Genomic DNA, 16,389 nt, shown 5'->3' on the forward strand with positions numbered 1-16,389 from the left:
GGCTCATTCCGTTAAGCCACCCACTCTTGATTTTGGCTCAGGTCCTGATCTTAGGGTGTTGGGATTGAGCCTGGTGAGGGGCTCCACACCCAGCAGGTGTCTGCTGGAGGACTCCCCAGACTCCTCACCTGCTCACAGGTGCACACACTCTCTCAAATAAATACATCTTAAAAAATGTTAAATATTCATTAATAATAAAATATATATTTATGTGCCAGGAACTATTCTAGATATTGGAGCTGTAGCTCTGGACAAAAAGACAAAAACCCTATCCTCTTGGAGCCCATATTCCAGTAACAGGGGACAGATCACAGTGAAATGCAGAAAAGGGTTAATAGGATGCTCATTAGTGTTAAAAAGAACATGGGTGGCTCAGTGGGTTACAGCCTCTACCTTCAGCTCAGGTCAAGATCTCAGGGTCCTGGGATCGAGCCCCACATTGGGCTCTCTGCTCAGCAGGGAGCCTGCCTCCTCCTCTCTCTCTGCCTGCCTCTCTGCCTACTTGTGGTCTCTGTTTGTCAAATAAATAAATAAATAAATAAAAATTTAAAAAAAAAAAAGAGGGAGGCACAGGCAGACTGACATAAACTTGTTTGTCTACGCACAAAAAATTTTTGACCGATTGCCACCGGGAATGAGATCTCGAGGTCTGACGAGGGAACGATGTCTTTTTTTCCCTTTTACCACATGTATATTAATTAAAAGGGGGAGAAAAGGTAAAAAAAATTACTACGAGTCTTTCAACAACTGCTGGTAATGTTCTCTGAGCCTCAGGGAACCCTAGGCGTAGGTCCTAACGCCCGAAGTAGGTTCTCAGTGCGGCTGGCGACCCCGCTGCGCTGGGGACGTCAATCACGGGCGGGTAAAAGGGCAGGCAGCGGAGAAAGGAGTTCTTAGAGGCGTCCCAGTGGGTGGAGTCAGCCGGGGATAAAGCACAAACCATATAAGATATGAGTAAATGCTGATGTTATAGGGTATGACGTTTTGGGTACTAGGCGCCGTGGAAGCCAGCTCAGAAAGAAGAGCAGCACGTTCCACTCCCGAAAAGCGAGGGTCAGGAGGCCAATTTTGCAGCTCTGCGCCTGCGCCAAACGGCAGCGCTGTTGCTTGCCCGGCCGCTGGGTGGCGCCGTCACATTCGGACAGCATCCCAGGGCGCTCAGGGAAGAAGGACGCTCGCTTTTTCCGGGTTGGGTATTGAAGAGAATCACTTCCTGTGACCCAGCTGCGTCACTTCCACTTAAAGATCGGCGTCTGGGCGGTGGGCCCTCACGCGGTTTCAACATGCGGATTGAGAAGTGTTATTTCTGTTCGGGCCCTATTTACCCCGGCCACGGCATGATGTTTGTCCGCAACGATTGCAAGGTGAGACGCCCGGGACGAGCGCTCGCTGTGCGACGCTCCCGCGAGCGTGAGGCGGGGCGGGCTCGGCGCCGGGGCCTCCTGCTCCCGGAGCGTTTGGTTCGGGTTATCTGCGCTGCCCTCCCAAGAGGGTGATTTTACAAGGAGCTCTGGCCTCGTCCTCGACCTGAGGGCATTTCTCCTTGTGGGTGTCCCGAACCGAGCCCTTTCAGCAGCCCAGCTTTGGACAAGGCCGGCGGCGGCGAGGTTCCCCAGTTCTTTGAGCCGGCGCCGAAGGGAGTCCGGGGGTGTGTTTGGGCTGTTTGGTCTCTCTTGAGAGTGAGAGTGAGCGAAGTTCTTGAATTCAGCCGACTTTGTGGAATGTATGTCCAGTCAAGCCTCATTACGAAGGCCTGTGTCCACAGAGACGAATACAACTTGAGAATGTCCGTGACGTGTCGAAGCTGATGGGACTGTTACCTGTAGCTTAGTAGTAGTTCTGTATTGCGAAGGCGCAGGTGACCTGGGGAGGGCCGTATGTGAAGAGGCTCAGAAAGGAGATGGCATTTATCCTGGGTCTTGAATGTTGGCCTAAAAAAGTGAGGAGAGCATTCTAAGTGGAAGTAAAGTGAACGGTTGAGTAGAGGCGCTGCGAAGCAGTCTCTAGGGAAGTGAGTGGATGGAGTGTAGATGGTGATAGAGGCGTGGGGTAGGGCTATAAATACACGTATACGTCTGTATACGAAAAGGTACGTACATAAACAAAATACAACGGTATAAAGGTACGTACATAAACATAAAATATAACGGTATAAAGGTACGTATATAAACATACAATATAAACGTAATTACGAGGCCTGGTTGTGAAAGACTTTGTGAATGATACACGAATTTGTCTTATAGCAGAATGAATCTCATTCTATGCTTATTTAATACATTGTTTCTCAGAATTCGACCTCTCCTATTTGCTTCTGAATCACTGGGCACTTGTGGGGGAAAAAAAAAAAAGATTCTTCATTTCCACTAGGTCTGTTAAATTGGTGTCTTTGTGGGGAGGAGAAGAGGATCTAGGATTCCAGACAGGTGACTTTGATATGCTAAGGAAATACAGATTCTATGTCATCACCGTATATTTCTTACAGCTGGAAGATAACGTCACTAATTAGGAGCAAGGGGCTCCTGCGGAAAGTGTGGGACCAAAGCTAGGTTTGGGAACTTGAAAGAACTTGCGGAAGACTTTTGAATATCTGTTGTCAGGAGCATGATAAAAAGTTTATAGAAACGAACTAAATAGTTGCTAGGTTGGCATTTAATTCACAGTGGGCACGGAGGCTTTGTAGATGATCTGGTCATCATAATTTTATGATTTTTGTCCAGCACTGCTTCTCAGGTGGATATAGGAATTAAAACAACAGATCATGGGAGCTATCTAGAGTTGGTGTTGATCTGGCAGACACAGTGGAAATTCATATTGATGAGGAAGTGTGTATTGCTAGTAGGGACGGGTTAGAATTGGCTGGGAGCCATCTTACTCTACGGAAGACCTGTGGATCCCAATCAGAGTTAGCTGGTGATATAAGAAGCAGAGGTCCTGAAGCACTAAGGAAGATATTTCTTTTCTTTCTTTCTTTTATTTTTTCTGTGTTAATGATTCTCAAATCTGTATTTTTTTTTTAGCTCTAGTCTGAATTTTCCACTCGATGCAGAGATTCTGTCTGTAACCAGCAGTGAGCCTGTTGAAAGAATTCCTAATTACCTCAGGTCTTTTTTGTTTTCTGAATTAATACCACTGCCCTATGTCTAGACAGTTTTGCTAGACGTGTGAATCATCTTTGCGCCTTTCATTTAGTTAGGAGGCCATCGATCTGCCTGTGCAGAGTATAGTGGTCTTCGCTTTCTTTCTGCCATCCCACTCTGGTTCCAGAGTAGGCACTGGTCATTTTTGTAGCCACTCTTTTTTCTGCCTTTTTTCTCTAACTGCCCCTCTTAGGCTTCTTGGGTAGCTTCTTAGTGGTAGAATTAGTGTTAATGTCCCCTATTTTCATGTGCTTTGCAAACATAGAAAATACATGTGCTCTTAATGAGTCCTTAATAAGTGTTCAGTCAGTGGAATTTAAGAAAGAGTTGAAGAACTTTGAAGCTGAAATACTAGATCATTTGTTGAAAACTGAGGATGATGATAGAGGACTATGAAGTTTTGCCTCACAATCCATCCATCACTTACCCCACCATAGATTAAATCACTCCCTTATTTTGTATTTCCATGTTACTTAAACATGATCATTGTATGTATTGTGTATGCCCTATCCTGATCTCAGTGTCTCCTTTGTAAATCGAGACTATTAATAATCCTAGCCTAAACTTCTCATGGTAGAGTATCATATTTTAATTATTCTTGTATCTCTAGCACCTGATAATATCAGGTACATAGTAGAACCTTATTTGTGGATTGAATTTGCTTCACATCTCCAGTGATTCCATTCTCTTCAGATACTTCCTTGTTCTTTTTAAGTTAACATCTATTAGCTATAGAGTTCAAGTAGACTTCTCTGTAACTCTCCTTGGCTCTGGAATTGAGCAGACCCAGGAGTTCAGGCATCTCATTTGGTATATCTCAGAATTGGGGACTTGTCAAGGAGTTATCTAGAAGGTATTAAATGTAGGAGGCTTTTACTTAAAAAGTTAATATTCTTTTGGACTGAAAATACTAAAAAAAATTTACTGATAGTGAATTCATAGTGGGATATTCTAGGAGATCCACTTGTATGCATATATTTCCATTCCTTGAAACTAATTCAACAATATAGATATGTTTTGACTTCTGTCCTCTCTAGGAGGTACTGACCTGGGTCAGATTAAACTAGTATTATACTGTTCTAAGAAGACTGTGTCCTACTGTGTATAGGGACCTGCTTTGAATTCCCCCATAGAACAAAGTGTACATAGCATGAAAAGTATTTTGGCTTGTGATATATACACACAGGTTTGTGATCTGTACATACAATTTGAAATGTTTATACCGCATTTTGACTTTTTTTTATGAGCCACATCTTCTAGGTAGGATAATTAAACTTAAGATTTTTTTGTCAAGATCTAGTACTCCAAAGTAGTACTTATTCTTTTCAGATTTCCTCTAGATGTACAAATTGCAGTGTGTTCTAAGACATTAAAAAGTAATAAAATAATGTATTTTAGACTTCCAGTGAGTCCCAGTAAGCCATTTCAGGGGCACATTGAAGCATCATTAAATCATAAGTTCGCACTGATAAAGGGTCATATCTTCTGGCATAAAGGTAGAGAATTATAATATTGAAGAACTTTCCTAGTAGACCTGTGAGTAAATACTTTAGAAAACAAATCTATACCCAATGTTAGTTGCTTTTTTGAAATTACTTTGTGCTGTTAACAAAAAGGATGGAAAGAACCAAAGAAGATTTTGGAATAGGTGTTTGAAGTTTTCACCCCCATTGAGGTATATAGCAAGTGAAATTTGAGAATTATTATTAAGTAGGAAGGGATTTAAATAAAGGACTTTCCTTGAAACCATTCTTATTATTCATGATGATTTTAAGGTTTTAATTGTTATCTGTAAAAATGACTGGTGATTTTTTTACCATATACTTGGGGCTCTTGAGCCATTAGTTGTGATGATATTTGATAGTCAAATAATAGTAAAAAAAAATAGTTCATTGTACAGTTAATCTTATATGTCTCACCTATTTTTAAATGGTGGTGTAAGTAGAAGGAACTGTTAGAACCATTGTCATTTCTCAGACTTTGCACTATGTTTTTATGGCATGCATAACATCCTAGGATAGAAACATTCTTAATGTTGACTCCAGTATTTTAACTTTTTTTGTAGGTGTTCAGATTCTGTAAATCCAAGTGTCATAAAAACTTTAAAAAGAAGCGGAATCCTCGCAAGGTCAGGTGGACTAAAGCATTCCGTAAAGCAGCTGGTAAAGAGCTTACAGTGGTGAGTATAGTTAGCTATCAGTATAATTACCAACTTTGGTATGGGAAGGTTATTATTAGGTATTAAATGTAATTTACCTATAACAAGATTTTCTATGACAAGATTGGTGAGTGATTTATTTGTATTTGGCGATTGTAATAATGTTGTAACATCCTAAAAACCATAAATCTGCAGAATTCTCTAAAGGAAAAAATTCCTAATTCAGTTTATGGAAGTGATTTTTCCTTATTCTCAAAAAACCATTTTTTAGTTCCTGCACACAAAAGGGAAAATAATTTAAATGGATTGGGGTGAAATTGGAAATTACTACTCGGGAGGATTTTAAGAGGAAGCTAACAGATTAAAGGATTTCCTTAATACCATTGAGGGCTCTGATGAGATTTGTTGTAGAGTCATTTGTTAGTTTCTGGATTTCCTTACAGGACTTTGAGAGCAGGGAAGTGTGTGTTGAAGGAGAAATAATGGGAAGTCATGGGTGAGGGAATTTCACGCATGAGCGTCCATCATTAGGTTGTTACAGGGTTGGTTCAAGGGCCTGGTGAAGCTTGTCCACATTTGACCCCTATGAAAGGAGGAGGTGAAAGCTGCTGTGCAAGCTGCCTTTGAAGGAGGAAGATCTTTAAACTGTTCTGCCCTCCATGACTTCCTCTTTCCCACCTATCTACTCCTTTAAGGGCAGTTTCTCTTTCTTTCTTTCTTTTTTTATTATGTTATATTAGTCCCCGTAAGTACATCACTAGTTTTTGATATAGTGCTTCATGATTCATTGTTTGTGTATAGCACCCAGTGCTCCATGGAGTCTGTGCCCTCCTTAATACCCATTAGCGGGCTCACCCACTCCCCTCCCACCTCTCCTCTGAAACCCTCAGTTTGTTTCCCGCAGTATATAGTCTTATGGTTTGTCTCTCCCTCTGATTTCCACCCCCCTTCATTTTTCCCTTCCTTCTCCTAATGTCTTCCATACTATTCCTTATGTTCCAAATAAAAGTGAAACCGTGTAATTGTCTTTTTCTGCTTAACTTACTCACTTAGCATAGTCTCCTCCTGTTCCATCCATGTTGATGCAAATGGTGGGTATTCGTCCTATTGATTGAGTAATATTCTATTGTATATATGGACCACATCTTCTTTATCCATTTGTCTGTGGAAGGGCATCTTGACTCCTTCCACAGTTTGGCGATTATGGACATTCTGTGAACATTGGGTGCATGTGGCCCTTCTTTTCACTACATCTGTATCTTTGGGGTAAATACCCAGTAATACAATTGCTGGATCATAGGGTAGCTCTATTTTTAACTTTTTGAAGAATCTCCATGCTGTTTTTTAAAGTGGCTGCACCAACTTGCATTCTCACCAACAGTGTGTGAGGGTTCCTAAGGGCAGTCTCTATGCAGTTGCTATGAAGACCCTTCCTGGCTTCATTTTCAGTGAATGAGAAGAATATTTTTTGACAAGGTGCAAAGCCAATTCACAATTATTGTCACAAAAATAATTTCCGGTATGGATGAGAATAAACAGCACTTCAAATGCAAGTGACAACTTCATGAGAGAAGAAAGGATGCCAGTCACAGTCATTTGCTGGTGACCAGTTAGTTGCCTTGTCCTTGCTGAGGTTATTGTGATTGAACAGGTCGTGTATATGTAAATGAAATAGGTAAATACAGAATTAGTGCTGTTCCATTTGCCTATCTCAGATAGATTTGAAAACTAAGAAATAGACCTGCAGTTTTTCTAAGAAATTTGTAGTGTTTCTCTAAAATAGTTTCACATGTTTTGAGGTAAGTAGGGTTTATTAGCTGTCAAAATACAAACTACATTTAGAGAGGGCCTGAAAAATTTCTGGGAGAAAATTTTGTCATGCAGAGCAGCACCACATTTATTTGAAGATGTGTAGTTTTACACATATGGTTCAACCTAACAGAAAGTTTTCTGCCTGTGAGTCTGTCTTATCTTGGAATGGGAAATTAGGGAAGCCTCTTCAGTTTGTTTGAAATCTTCATGATTGTTATATGACCTTCTGAAGGATGGGGCTGGTACCCTCCTTCTCTTGTCTTCTTAAAAATCACTTGTATATTGATTGATGCTTTCAGTAGTGCTGTCTTGTACATCTAGTGTGTAAAGGAGAAGTAGTATGAAAACTTGGCATTTGCTAGGGTCACCCTGGGAAATCTTAATATGTGTCTATGATTTGAAACACAACTCTTGTGACGAAGAGAAGTTTTTAAGAAATGCTTCCTTTTGTATCTCTCTTAGAACCATATTTTTCCTTTTCTTACAGGATAATTCATTTGAATTTGAAAAACGTAGAAATGAACCTGTCAAATACCAGCGAGAGTTATGGAATAAAACTAGTAAGTCACAAAAAATTACCAGGAATTTTGAGGAGAGACTGTTTTGGGATAGTACTTTGAATTTAATGTTTAATATTTAAATATTAATTTTCTTTTCATTGGTTGGCTTTTATTCTTTTCCTCATTTTAATGGTTCTGTTGTACTTGCATCTTTTATGATAAGCTGCCCCAAATCCTTTTCAGAATTGGCTGATGTGTCCATTATAAACATAATGTAAGGGCTCCTGGGTGATTCAGTCCTTTAAGCATCTGACTCTTGGTTTCAACTCGGGTCATGATCTCAGGGTCGTAGTTTGGAGCCCTGTGTTGGGCTCTGCATTCAGTGTGCAGTCTGCTGGAGGTTCTCTCCCTCTGCTCCTCCCCCTGCTCACTCCTCTCTAAAATAAATAAACAAAATATTTTTAAAAATGTAATTGTTAGATTTTATATTATTTGGAGTGTCTATACAAAGATATAAAAAGATTTAAAAATCTGAGAATAGAGGGGCGCCTAGGTGGCTCAGTGGGTTAAAGCCTCTGCCTTCAGCTCAGGTCATGATCCCAGGGTCCTAGGTTGAGCCCTGCATAGGGCTCTCTGCTCAGCAGGGAGCCTGTTTCCTCCTCTCTCTCTGCCTGCCTCTCTATCTACTTGTGATCTCTGTCGTCAAATAAATAAATAAAATCTTAAAAAAAAAAATCTGAGACTAGAGGTGGAGAATACTTTTTTTGGGGTGTGGCATAGGTAAAATATACACAAAACCTAAGATACTTTACATGTTTAAATAATTTGGTTTAGGGTTATAAACATTATATTCTGTATACCTTATAAAATGTAATGCTTCTGTAAAATTGAAAAGTACAGTACTAAGGTGGTAATTATATTTCCTAAGAGGACTTCTAAGTGCATGACTTAGGTATAAATCAAGCTATAGACTACTGAAGTTAAAAGCAAGGATAACTAGTCTTTGTCTTTTTCATTTTTCCAAACGAAGCAGACACTAATGAAAAAAAAAAATCCCATATGTTGTAAAACCAAATTCCTTAAGCTAGCTTGTAGATGCCCCTATGTGTATGTTTGAGGCCCTTGGCTTTGACTTTTTTTTTTCCCTACAGCTGTCTTATGCAATCTTTAGCCATTTCTAGTCTTGGGTGTAGCGGTGATATAGTTGGTTTTGTTAATTAGAGGTTCCCAGGGCTCAGAGTCCTGTGGACTTTGCCAATTTTTTTTTTAATAAGATTTTATTTATTTATTTGATGGAGAGATAGAGCCAGAGAGCACAGTGTTGGAGGGGAGGTGGGAGAGGGTGAAGCAGGCTCCCTGCTGAGCAGGGATTTCCATCCCCCCACCCCCCATCCCCAGTGCAGGGCTTGATCTTAGAGCCCTGGGATCATGACTTGAGCTGGAGGCATACAGTTAAGCAACTGAGCCACCCAGGTGCCCCGATCTTATCAGATTTGAATGGTTCATAGGCAGTTGCCCAGTCACAGCCCACTTTGGGGGAGGAATTGAAAAATTAGGGGCTTTGAATGGTTCATAGGCAGTTGCCCAGTCACAGCCCACTTTGGGGGAGGAATTGAAAAATTAGGGGCTTTGTGGTAGTACTTGCCACCCTCTAAAAGATTATTATCTTTCTGGACCATGTGGAGATTTCAGAGTCCAGTTTTGGAATTGCCTTTTCCACATGGCCTTAAGTATTTTTGCTTCTTGGCATTTTGTTATTTTAAATAAAGTCATTCCTTCTGTTTTGTAATTAGAGGAAGAGTTAATTTCTGAAGAGCAGTGGATTTTACTAGGTTTATTTGCTAAATAATGGATTCAAACTCAAGGATTTCAGAAGAGATTAATAGGATTCTTTTATTTTAATTGAGATATAATTGACATATAACATTCATTTCAGGTATACAATGTAATGATTTGATGTTTGCATATATTTTGAAATGATCACAGTAAATCTAATTAACATCTGTCACCACACATTTTTGATACGAATTCTTACAGTGTTTCTAAAAGGCAAAACTTGTCAAGGACATTTTTAGAAGGTCCTAAAGCATTTCTATATCCCATTGAGTTTTATTTTGGCCTTTTCTTTTTTGTTACTATTTCAAGATAGCCTCCTCAGATTTGATTTCCCACAACCCCTATTTCAGTATCATAGGTCTGTAAGCTAATCTGTTGGCAATAATTTTATATTCATTATTTACATTTTTAAATTGTGTCAAGGTAGGGACTGAGCAGCCTTTGTTAAGATGCTGATGTCAATAGTAGGAGAACTTCCAAAACAAGAATACTAGTAGGAATAGTTTGTATTTTATCCCTTATGTCTCTGTATTTCAGATCAAGTTTTTAGTATCAGGTGCTTCTTACATTTAAAATTTTTCAGTTTTATGGAATATTTGGAAATGTAGTGTCTTACTGTTTGGAAAGTATTTACCTGCCACTTCTGTGTTTTTATTTTGCTTCTGAGTAACTGTAAGGTATAGAAATACTTTTGATTACTAGAACTTAGCCTTAATCAATTTCTGTTGAAAGGCAAAGAAAGAAAGAATTGTATATCTGGCATATTTAGTTGTATATTTAGTTGTATATCTGGCATGTGCAGATGTAGAGTTGACTTTGTCTTAGACTATTCATAGAAGCATCCTCTTAATACCAGTGCCCCCATGGGGCCGTCTGGGCAAATGCAGATTGTGATACAGCATGTCTGGGTGGAGCCCAAGATTCTGCATTTCTAACAAGCTCTCAGATAATGCCAATGTTGCTGGACCCTGGATTATACTTAAATGTGTATTAAGTAATACACTTTAAAGTATATTACACTTAAATGTGTATTTGTTTTTGTTTGTTTAAAGATTTTATTTATTAGCAAGTGAGTACAAGTGGGGGGCGAGGAGGGACAGAGGGAGAGGGAGAAGCAGGTTCCCTATCGAGGAGGGAGCCTGCTGTGGGGCTTGATCTCAGAACCCTGAGATCATGACACGAGCCAAAGGCAGATGCTTAACTGACTTAGCTACTCAGGCATCCTACACTTAAATGTTTTTATTTTGAGTTAATTTTAGACAACAGAAAAGATGAAGAATTCCTTTGTCCAGATTCCTCAAATAACATTTTTACTAAATTTACCTATTCTCTCTCTCCCTTTCCTTCTGTAATTTTCTGAACTTAAATTATATACATAATGGGCACTTGACAATACATAATGTTTTTATCCCTGAGTGGTTTAATAGAACTATAAAAATATAATATTTCCTAAAAAATAGAACATTCTCATATAGAACCATAGTCATTAAAATCAATAAATTAGCATTGATATAGTATTATCATTTACTCTCAGACCTGTGTAAGAATAGTACATGTGTTATTTTTCTCTTCCAATTTTTAATATTTTGTGAGTTTTGATATCTCATGACATTCATAGTTTTGAAGAGTATGAGTCACGCATTTGGTATAAAAATCCCTTAATTGGGGACGCCTGGGTGGCTCAGTTGGTTAAGCAGCTGCCTTCGGCTCAGGTCATGATCCCAGCGTCCTGGGATGGAGTCCCACATCCGGCTCCTTGCTCGGCAGGGAGCCTGCTTCTCCCTCTGCCTCTGTCTGCCTGTGCTCACTCCCCTCCCCCCCCCCCCCCCGATAAATAAATAATAAAATCTTTTAAAAAAAAAAATCCCTTAATTGGCATTTGTTTGATACTGCCTCAAGGTTAGATTTGGGTAGTGTACATTTGGTAAGAATACCATAGATGTGATGCTGAGTTCTTATCATTATCTCCTGCCATATGGAGGCATATGTTATCCATTGGGGTCCTATTTCTGTCCATGTTAACTTTGATCCTTGGTTAAGGTGGCCTCTGGTACATTTCTTCACTGTAAAGTTAGTATTTTATCCTTTGTAATTAATAAGTATATTTTGTGGAGATATTTTAAGATTATGTGAATATCCTGCCTCCTCTTCAGATCCATAGACTTCAAGAAATTAGATTGGGAGTGTTTTGCCCAATATGGCAGCCACAGGGGCTGCTGAGCACTTAAAATGTGGTTAGTCTAAATCCAGATTTGCTGTAAATGTAAAATACATAGCTTTTGAAGACATCAGAGGAAAACAAGCATAAAATAACCTCAGTAATTATACTATGTTGAAATGACAGTATTTTGGATATGTTGGTTAAACAAAATCTTTTATTAGATTTTGACCTGTTCCTTTTTTATTTTCTGATGTGGCTGCCAGAAAACTTAAAATTATATGTGTGGGTTCTCTTTGTGCTGGTATAGATTCTAGAGCATATTTGGATTCAGCTCCACTACACAATTCCCAGAACAGTTGGAGTTTAGTGGTTGGGAACATGCTAAAATGATTGGTTTATTCTGTCAATGTTCGTCCTGTGCAGATCATTTCCCAGGCACTTAGAGAAATAGTATTTATGCCCAGAATGGTGCTTTTATTAATGGAGAGGACAAACTAAGAAGGGATTAGTTGCCATTAATCCATTCTCTGTAAAGTGTGAGAAGCATTGGGCTGGTTTAAAGTCAAAGGAAAACTTAGTAGCAGTAAAGGCTTTTATAAAACAAAAATAGAGATTTATTTGTGAAAGATAGTTAACAGTTATTTCAGCCAAGAGTATTTACCTTCTTTAGCTATTTTAGTAGGGATTGTTTTTACAATGAGTTTTTTATTTAATACATTTCTAAATGGGAATAAAGGGGAGTGATCATTAAAGCTTTTGCTTGGATATGCAAAAATTTGCTAACTCTTAACAAATTTTTTTTGTAGTTGATGCAATGAAGAGAGTTGAAGAGATCAAACAGAAGCGCCAAGCTAAATTTATAATGAACAGGTATGAATATATGTATCAGGTAACTCTTGGAAAAATAATTACTACTAGAAATCCAGAGATTTTTTTTTCCACTTTTTGTTTTCATGTAACCTCAGAAAATTAAGAATATTGTAAAGAACTTTTGTATATTCTTTACTGTATCTTGTCTCTATGGTAAGTTGAAAACATGATGCCCTTTTCCTGAGGATATTTCAATGTATATATTCTTAACATAAGAACATGTTCTTCTATAACTGTAGTATAGTTACCAAGATCAGGAAATTAATATTCAGCAATACTGTTATATAACCTACAGACATTATTTAGATTTGAGCAGTTCTAGTCATGTTCTTTATAGCAGCAGACAATCCTGGATCTTTCATTGCATTTAATGGTAATATCTCCTCAAGCTCCTTTTACCTGGACACTTTCTCATCTTTGTCTTAAATGACATTGATATTTTTGAAGAATACAGGTCAGTTATTGTAATAGACTTTTCCTCTGTTTGTGGTTGTCTAATGTTTGCTTCAAGATTAGATTCAGGTTAGGTACTTTTGGCCAGAATATCATAGGAATGATACCTAAGAAAGACCTACATATTAGGAGGCACATGTTATCCCAAGTGACTGATCTGCCAGTTTTTAAGGGTTATCTGCCAGTTTTCTCCAAGGGAAAGTTTTCCCCTCCTTTTTAATCAGTACATATCTTAGGGGAATATTTTGACACTCTGCAAAGAGTCCCTTATTTCTCAAACTGGTGCCTACCAGACTGGTGTTAGCATCCAGTGGAACCTTGTCTGAATCTGTTATTATAGTGATTGTTGCTAAATGGTGATTTTTCCAATTCAGTAATTTCTTCTACACTTATTAGTTGGCTTTCCCATGTAAAAGAACTTCTCTCTTTTACAAGTTCAAAATGTACTCCTTTATTGTTTATTCATAGATCTGTGTGTATTTATTGATTCTTATGGTATTCAGTGGTTTATAATTATTTGTCATTATTTATTTTGATGTTCCAAGTGCTCCAGATTGGCCAGTGGGAATTCCTTCAGGCAGGCTTCCATGTCATCTTGACAATTCCTCATCTTTTTTGGGTGCTTTCTTTATGGCTAACAAGATGTGGCCTCATCTTACACTTTCCTGGCCCCAGCCTAGAATTGGTCTTTCTTTTAAAGTAGATTTACTTATTTTTTATCTCATCACTATGAATTGTTACAAAAAGGGAGCCTAAATGTTTGAGAAAGACTGTTAGCTTGTCTAAAATGAATGTTTTACGTGTTTTGTGTTCTTTTAATTACTGACTTAAAAAAAATGAGGTAACAGTGTATTCTCAGTTTGAGGAGAAAAGATCTAGGCATTTTATTTGTATAATAGACATTGATGTCTGAGATTTAATTCTTTCTTTCAATCACATTTCTTCATTCACTCAGCAATTTATATATATTAATCTCCACTTTATCCCCAACTCAGTACTAGGGATGTAATCATTGAACAAGTTGGTAGTGTAGAAATCCTGATTTGATATGCTTATTAGGAACTAGAAAAGAATTTTGAGTTCTCATTGCTTATCTGTGTGGCTAATAAAATTTATTTTTATAAATTATTAATATCATTTATAGAAGTTAATGTAACTGAAATTTTGGCTTTGATATGTTTTATCCTAGATTAAAGAAAAATAAAGAATTACAGAAAGTTCAGGACATCAAAGAAGTCAAGCAAAACATTCATCTTATCCGGGCCCCTCTTGCAGGTAAGTACTATATTACACAGGAGTTCTCTTTCAGTAGAGAGATGAAAAATCTACATTGTTGCAGTGCATGTAAATGAGTATCAGCTTTTTTTTTTTTTTATGTAAATACCTGATTTATGATACAACTTGGTTTTTAAAAATATGATTTACACATTGTATTTCCCAGTTCCAATTTTATTGCATATGGTGTTTTTTTTCTTCATAGAATCATAATTCATAAGCTAGTCCAAAGATTCAAGTAACAATTTCATAGACTTTGCTTCTATTTGTTTTTATTAAGAACACTGTTTTATAGGAGTGGTTTTCTAACTTTGGTTGGAATGGGAATTAATTGGGGAAATTTATAAATATGGAGGCCCAGGCCTTTTGAGTCTGAGCTTCTGTTCCTTTGTAGCTCTCTGGGTTCTGACACTGATTTTGATACTCAAATTTGAGAACTGCTGTTTTGTGTTAAAACCTTTTTTGTGTGTTTATGTAACTTGCCTGTGGTCATCCACCTGGGCAGTCGTTTGTGTGCATAGTTTCTTTTGTGAGGTGCTGGAAAACCAGTTTTTACTCAGCAGGCACCAGATACCATCTGTTACATAATTTACTTATGCAGATTACCTGAAAGGAGGAAATTTTTGGTGAGATTTAGTTGAAGAGTTGATTCCTGAATGATTCCCTGCCTAAACTTTTTAGTAAAGGTCAAATTCTGAAACTGCATGTTGAATAGGTTAAATAGATTAATTTTTGTACCAAATTTTATTAAAACAAAATAGACAAAATTCTGGAGCATTATTTCATGTATAAGCAATATGAATTGACCCCCAAACAACAGGAATGAACTGTTATTTAACTTTTTAGGTAACACTCTGAGGGTATATAAGTAGTGTTAAAAGCAGGGACTTTGGATCCAGAGGGCCAGGATTCCAATCCTAGCTCTTTGACTTAATGGGCTTACTTAGTGATTTGGTACAATTTCATCTGTCTCTGGGTTTCTGTTCCCTCATTTAAAATGCAGGTTGTTAGGAGGGTGTATGAAATACTTACTTTATGCATGGCAGATTGTAAGACCTGTGTAAGTTTAGTTACTATTCTTAAATTTCTTAACATCTAAGACATCTAAGATCCTTTATTAAGTATTGGTATAAGTTTGGGAAGGTCACATTGAATTGGTTTTTTTTTTTTTTTTTTTTTTTTTTTTACAGGCAAAGGAAAGCAGCTGGAAGAAAAAATGGTGCAGAAATTACAACAGGATGTGGACATGGAGGATGTTTCTTAAAAATCTCACTGTTTCTTTAAGTGTTTTTGAAAATCTCTTTAGGAGACCAGGAACTTCTAAGTTATCAATTTATATTTTAAATAAGGTCACTCAAATGAGAGGTAATTAAAAATACACCTCTCCTACATTGCTATCATTATGGCTGTTAGATTGCATCTCCATGTTAAACCTACTGAGAGTTATATTTATGTAAGTCATGCAAATTCTCCTTGTAAATACAAATGTGGACATAAAATGGTCCTGCTATTTGGATAGTGGTACTAGGCAGATTTATGTGAATGAACAACAGAATTCATGGTTAGCAATATGTAAAATAAATTTTCTTTGCAGTAAAGTATTCCCTTTATTAATATTATGGAAAGGGGGCTTACAACAAAGAACTAAACCTGTATGATAATTAGCTGTAAGTAATCTTTTGATTTCAGTATTTGTTTTGGTTTCTTAGCATCTTAGAAGAGCATATTGGCCTCACATATTGAAACTTTATTATGTTGGACTGTGTTGACCTGCTTTAACTGTTTTGATAGACAGCTCTTAATGCTGGGGGTGATAGCTGAATAGTGTGCTCCTGAAGTGACACTGTATACTTTCCACTTTGGAGAATACTTAATTCTGAGCTTACTGATAGAACCAAATCTATTTTTCCAGCATAGCAATGATTTAAAAGCAGAGGAATTGCAGTGTCTTTTAAGATATATCATGTGGCTTTCTTTTATAAAGCTCCTAATTGCTCTTGGAAAATAGAATTTAGGGTTTTAGCATCACAAATTATTTGCACATAAGATCCTTTTTTTCCAACATAACTGCAAGTTTTTCGTTTAGAAAAACGTAAAAAAGAAAGTATTAGTGGGAAGAAAATAATTCCCTCACTCCTACATACTACTGAAATAGATACATTTTTAATTAAAAATATATTCTGGATA

General features: G+C 37.6%; 1 protein-coding gene across 1 annotated transcript; it reads left to right on the top strand.

Moving 5' to 3' along the window:
- The first annotated feature begins 1,194 nt into the window (after positions 1 to 1,194).
- Positions 1,195 to 15,800, top strand: RSL24D1 (ribosomal L24 domain containing 1). Its single transcript, XM_082733848.1, has 6 exons — positions 1,195 to 1,364; positions 5,203 to 5,316; positions 7,595 to 7,667; positions 12,411 to 12,474; positions 14,117 to 14,202; positions 15,393 to 15,800. Exons 1-6 carry the CDS (start codon positions 1,284 to 1,286, stop codon positions 15,464 to 15,466), a joined length of 492 nt encoding a protein of 163 aa, XP_082589974.1. The 5' UTR covers positions 1,195 to 1,283; the 3' UTR covers positions 15,467 to 15,800.
- Positions 15,801 to 16,389: the final 589 nt, after the last annotated feature.

Source organism: Mustela nivalis (genome assembly GCF_964662115.1).
Source record: "Mustela nivalis genome assembly, chromosome: 6".
In the NCBI taxonomy this organism is placed as follows: Eukaryota; Metazoa; Chordata; class Mammalia; order Carnivora; family Mustelidae; genus Mustela; species Mustela nivalis.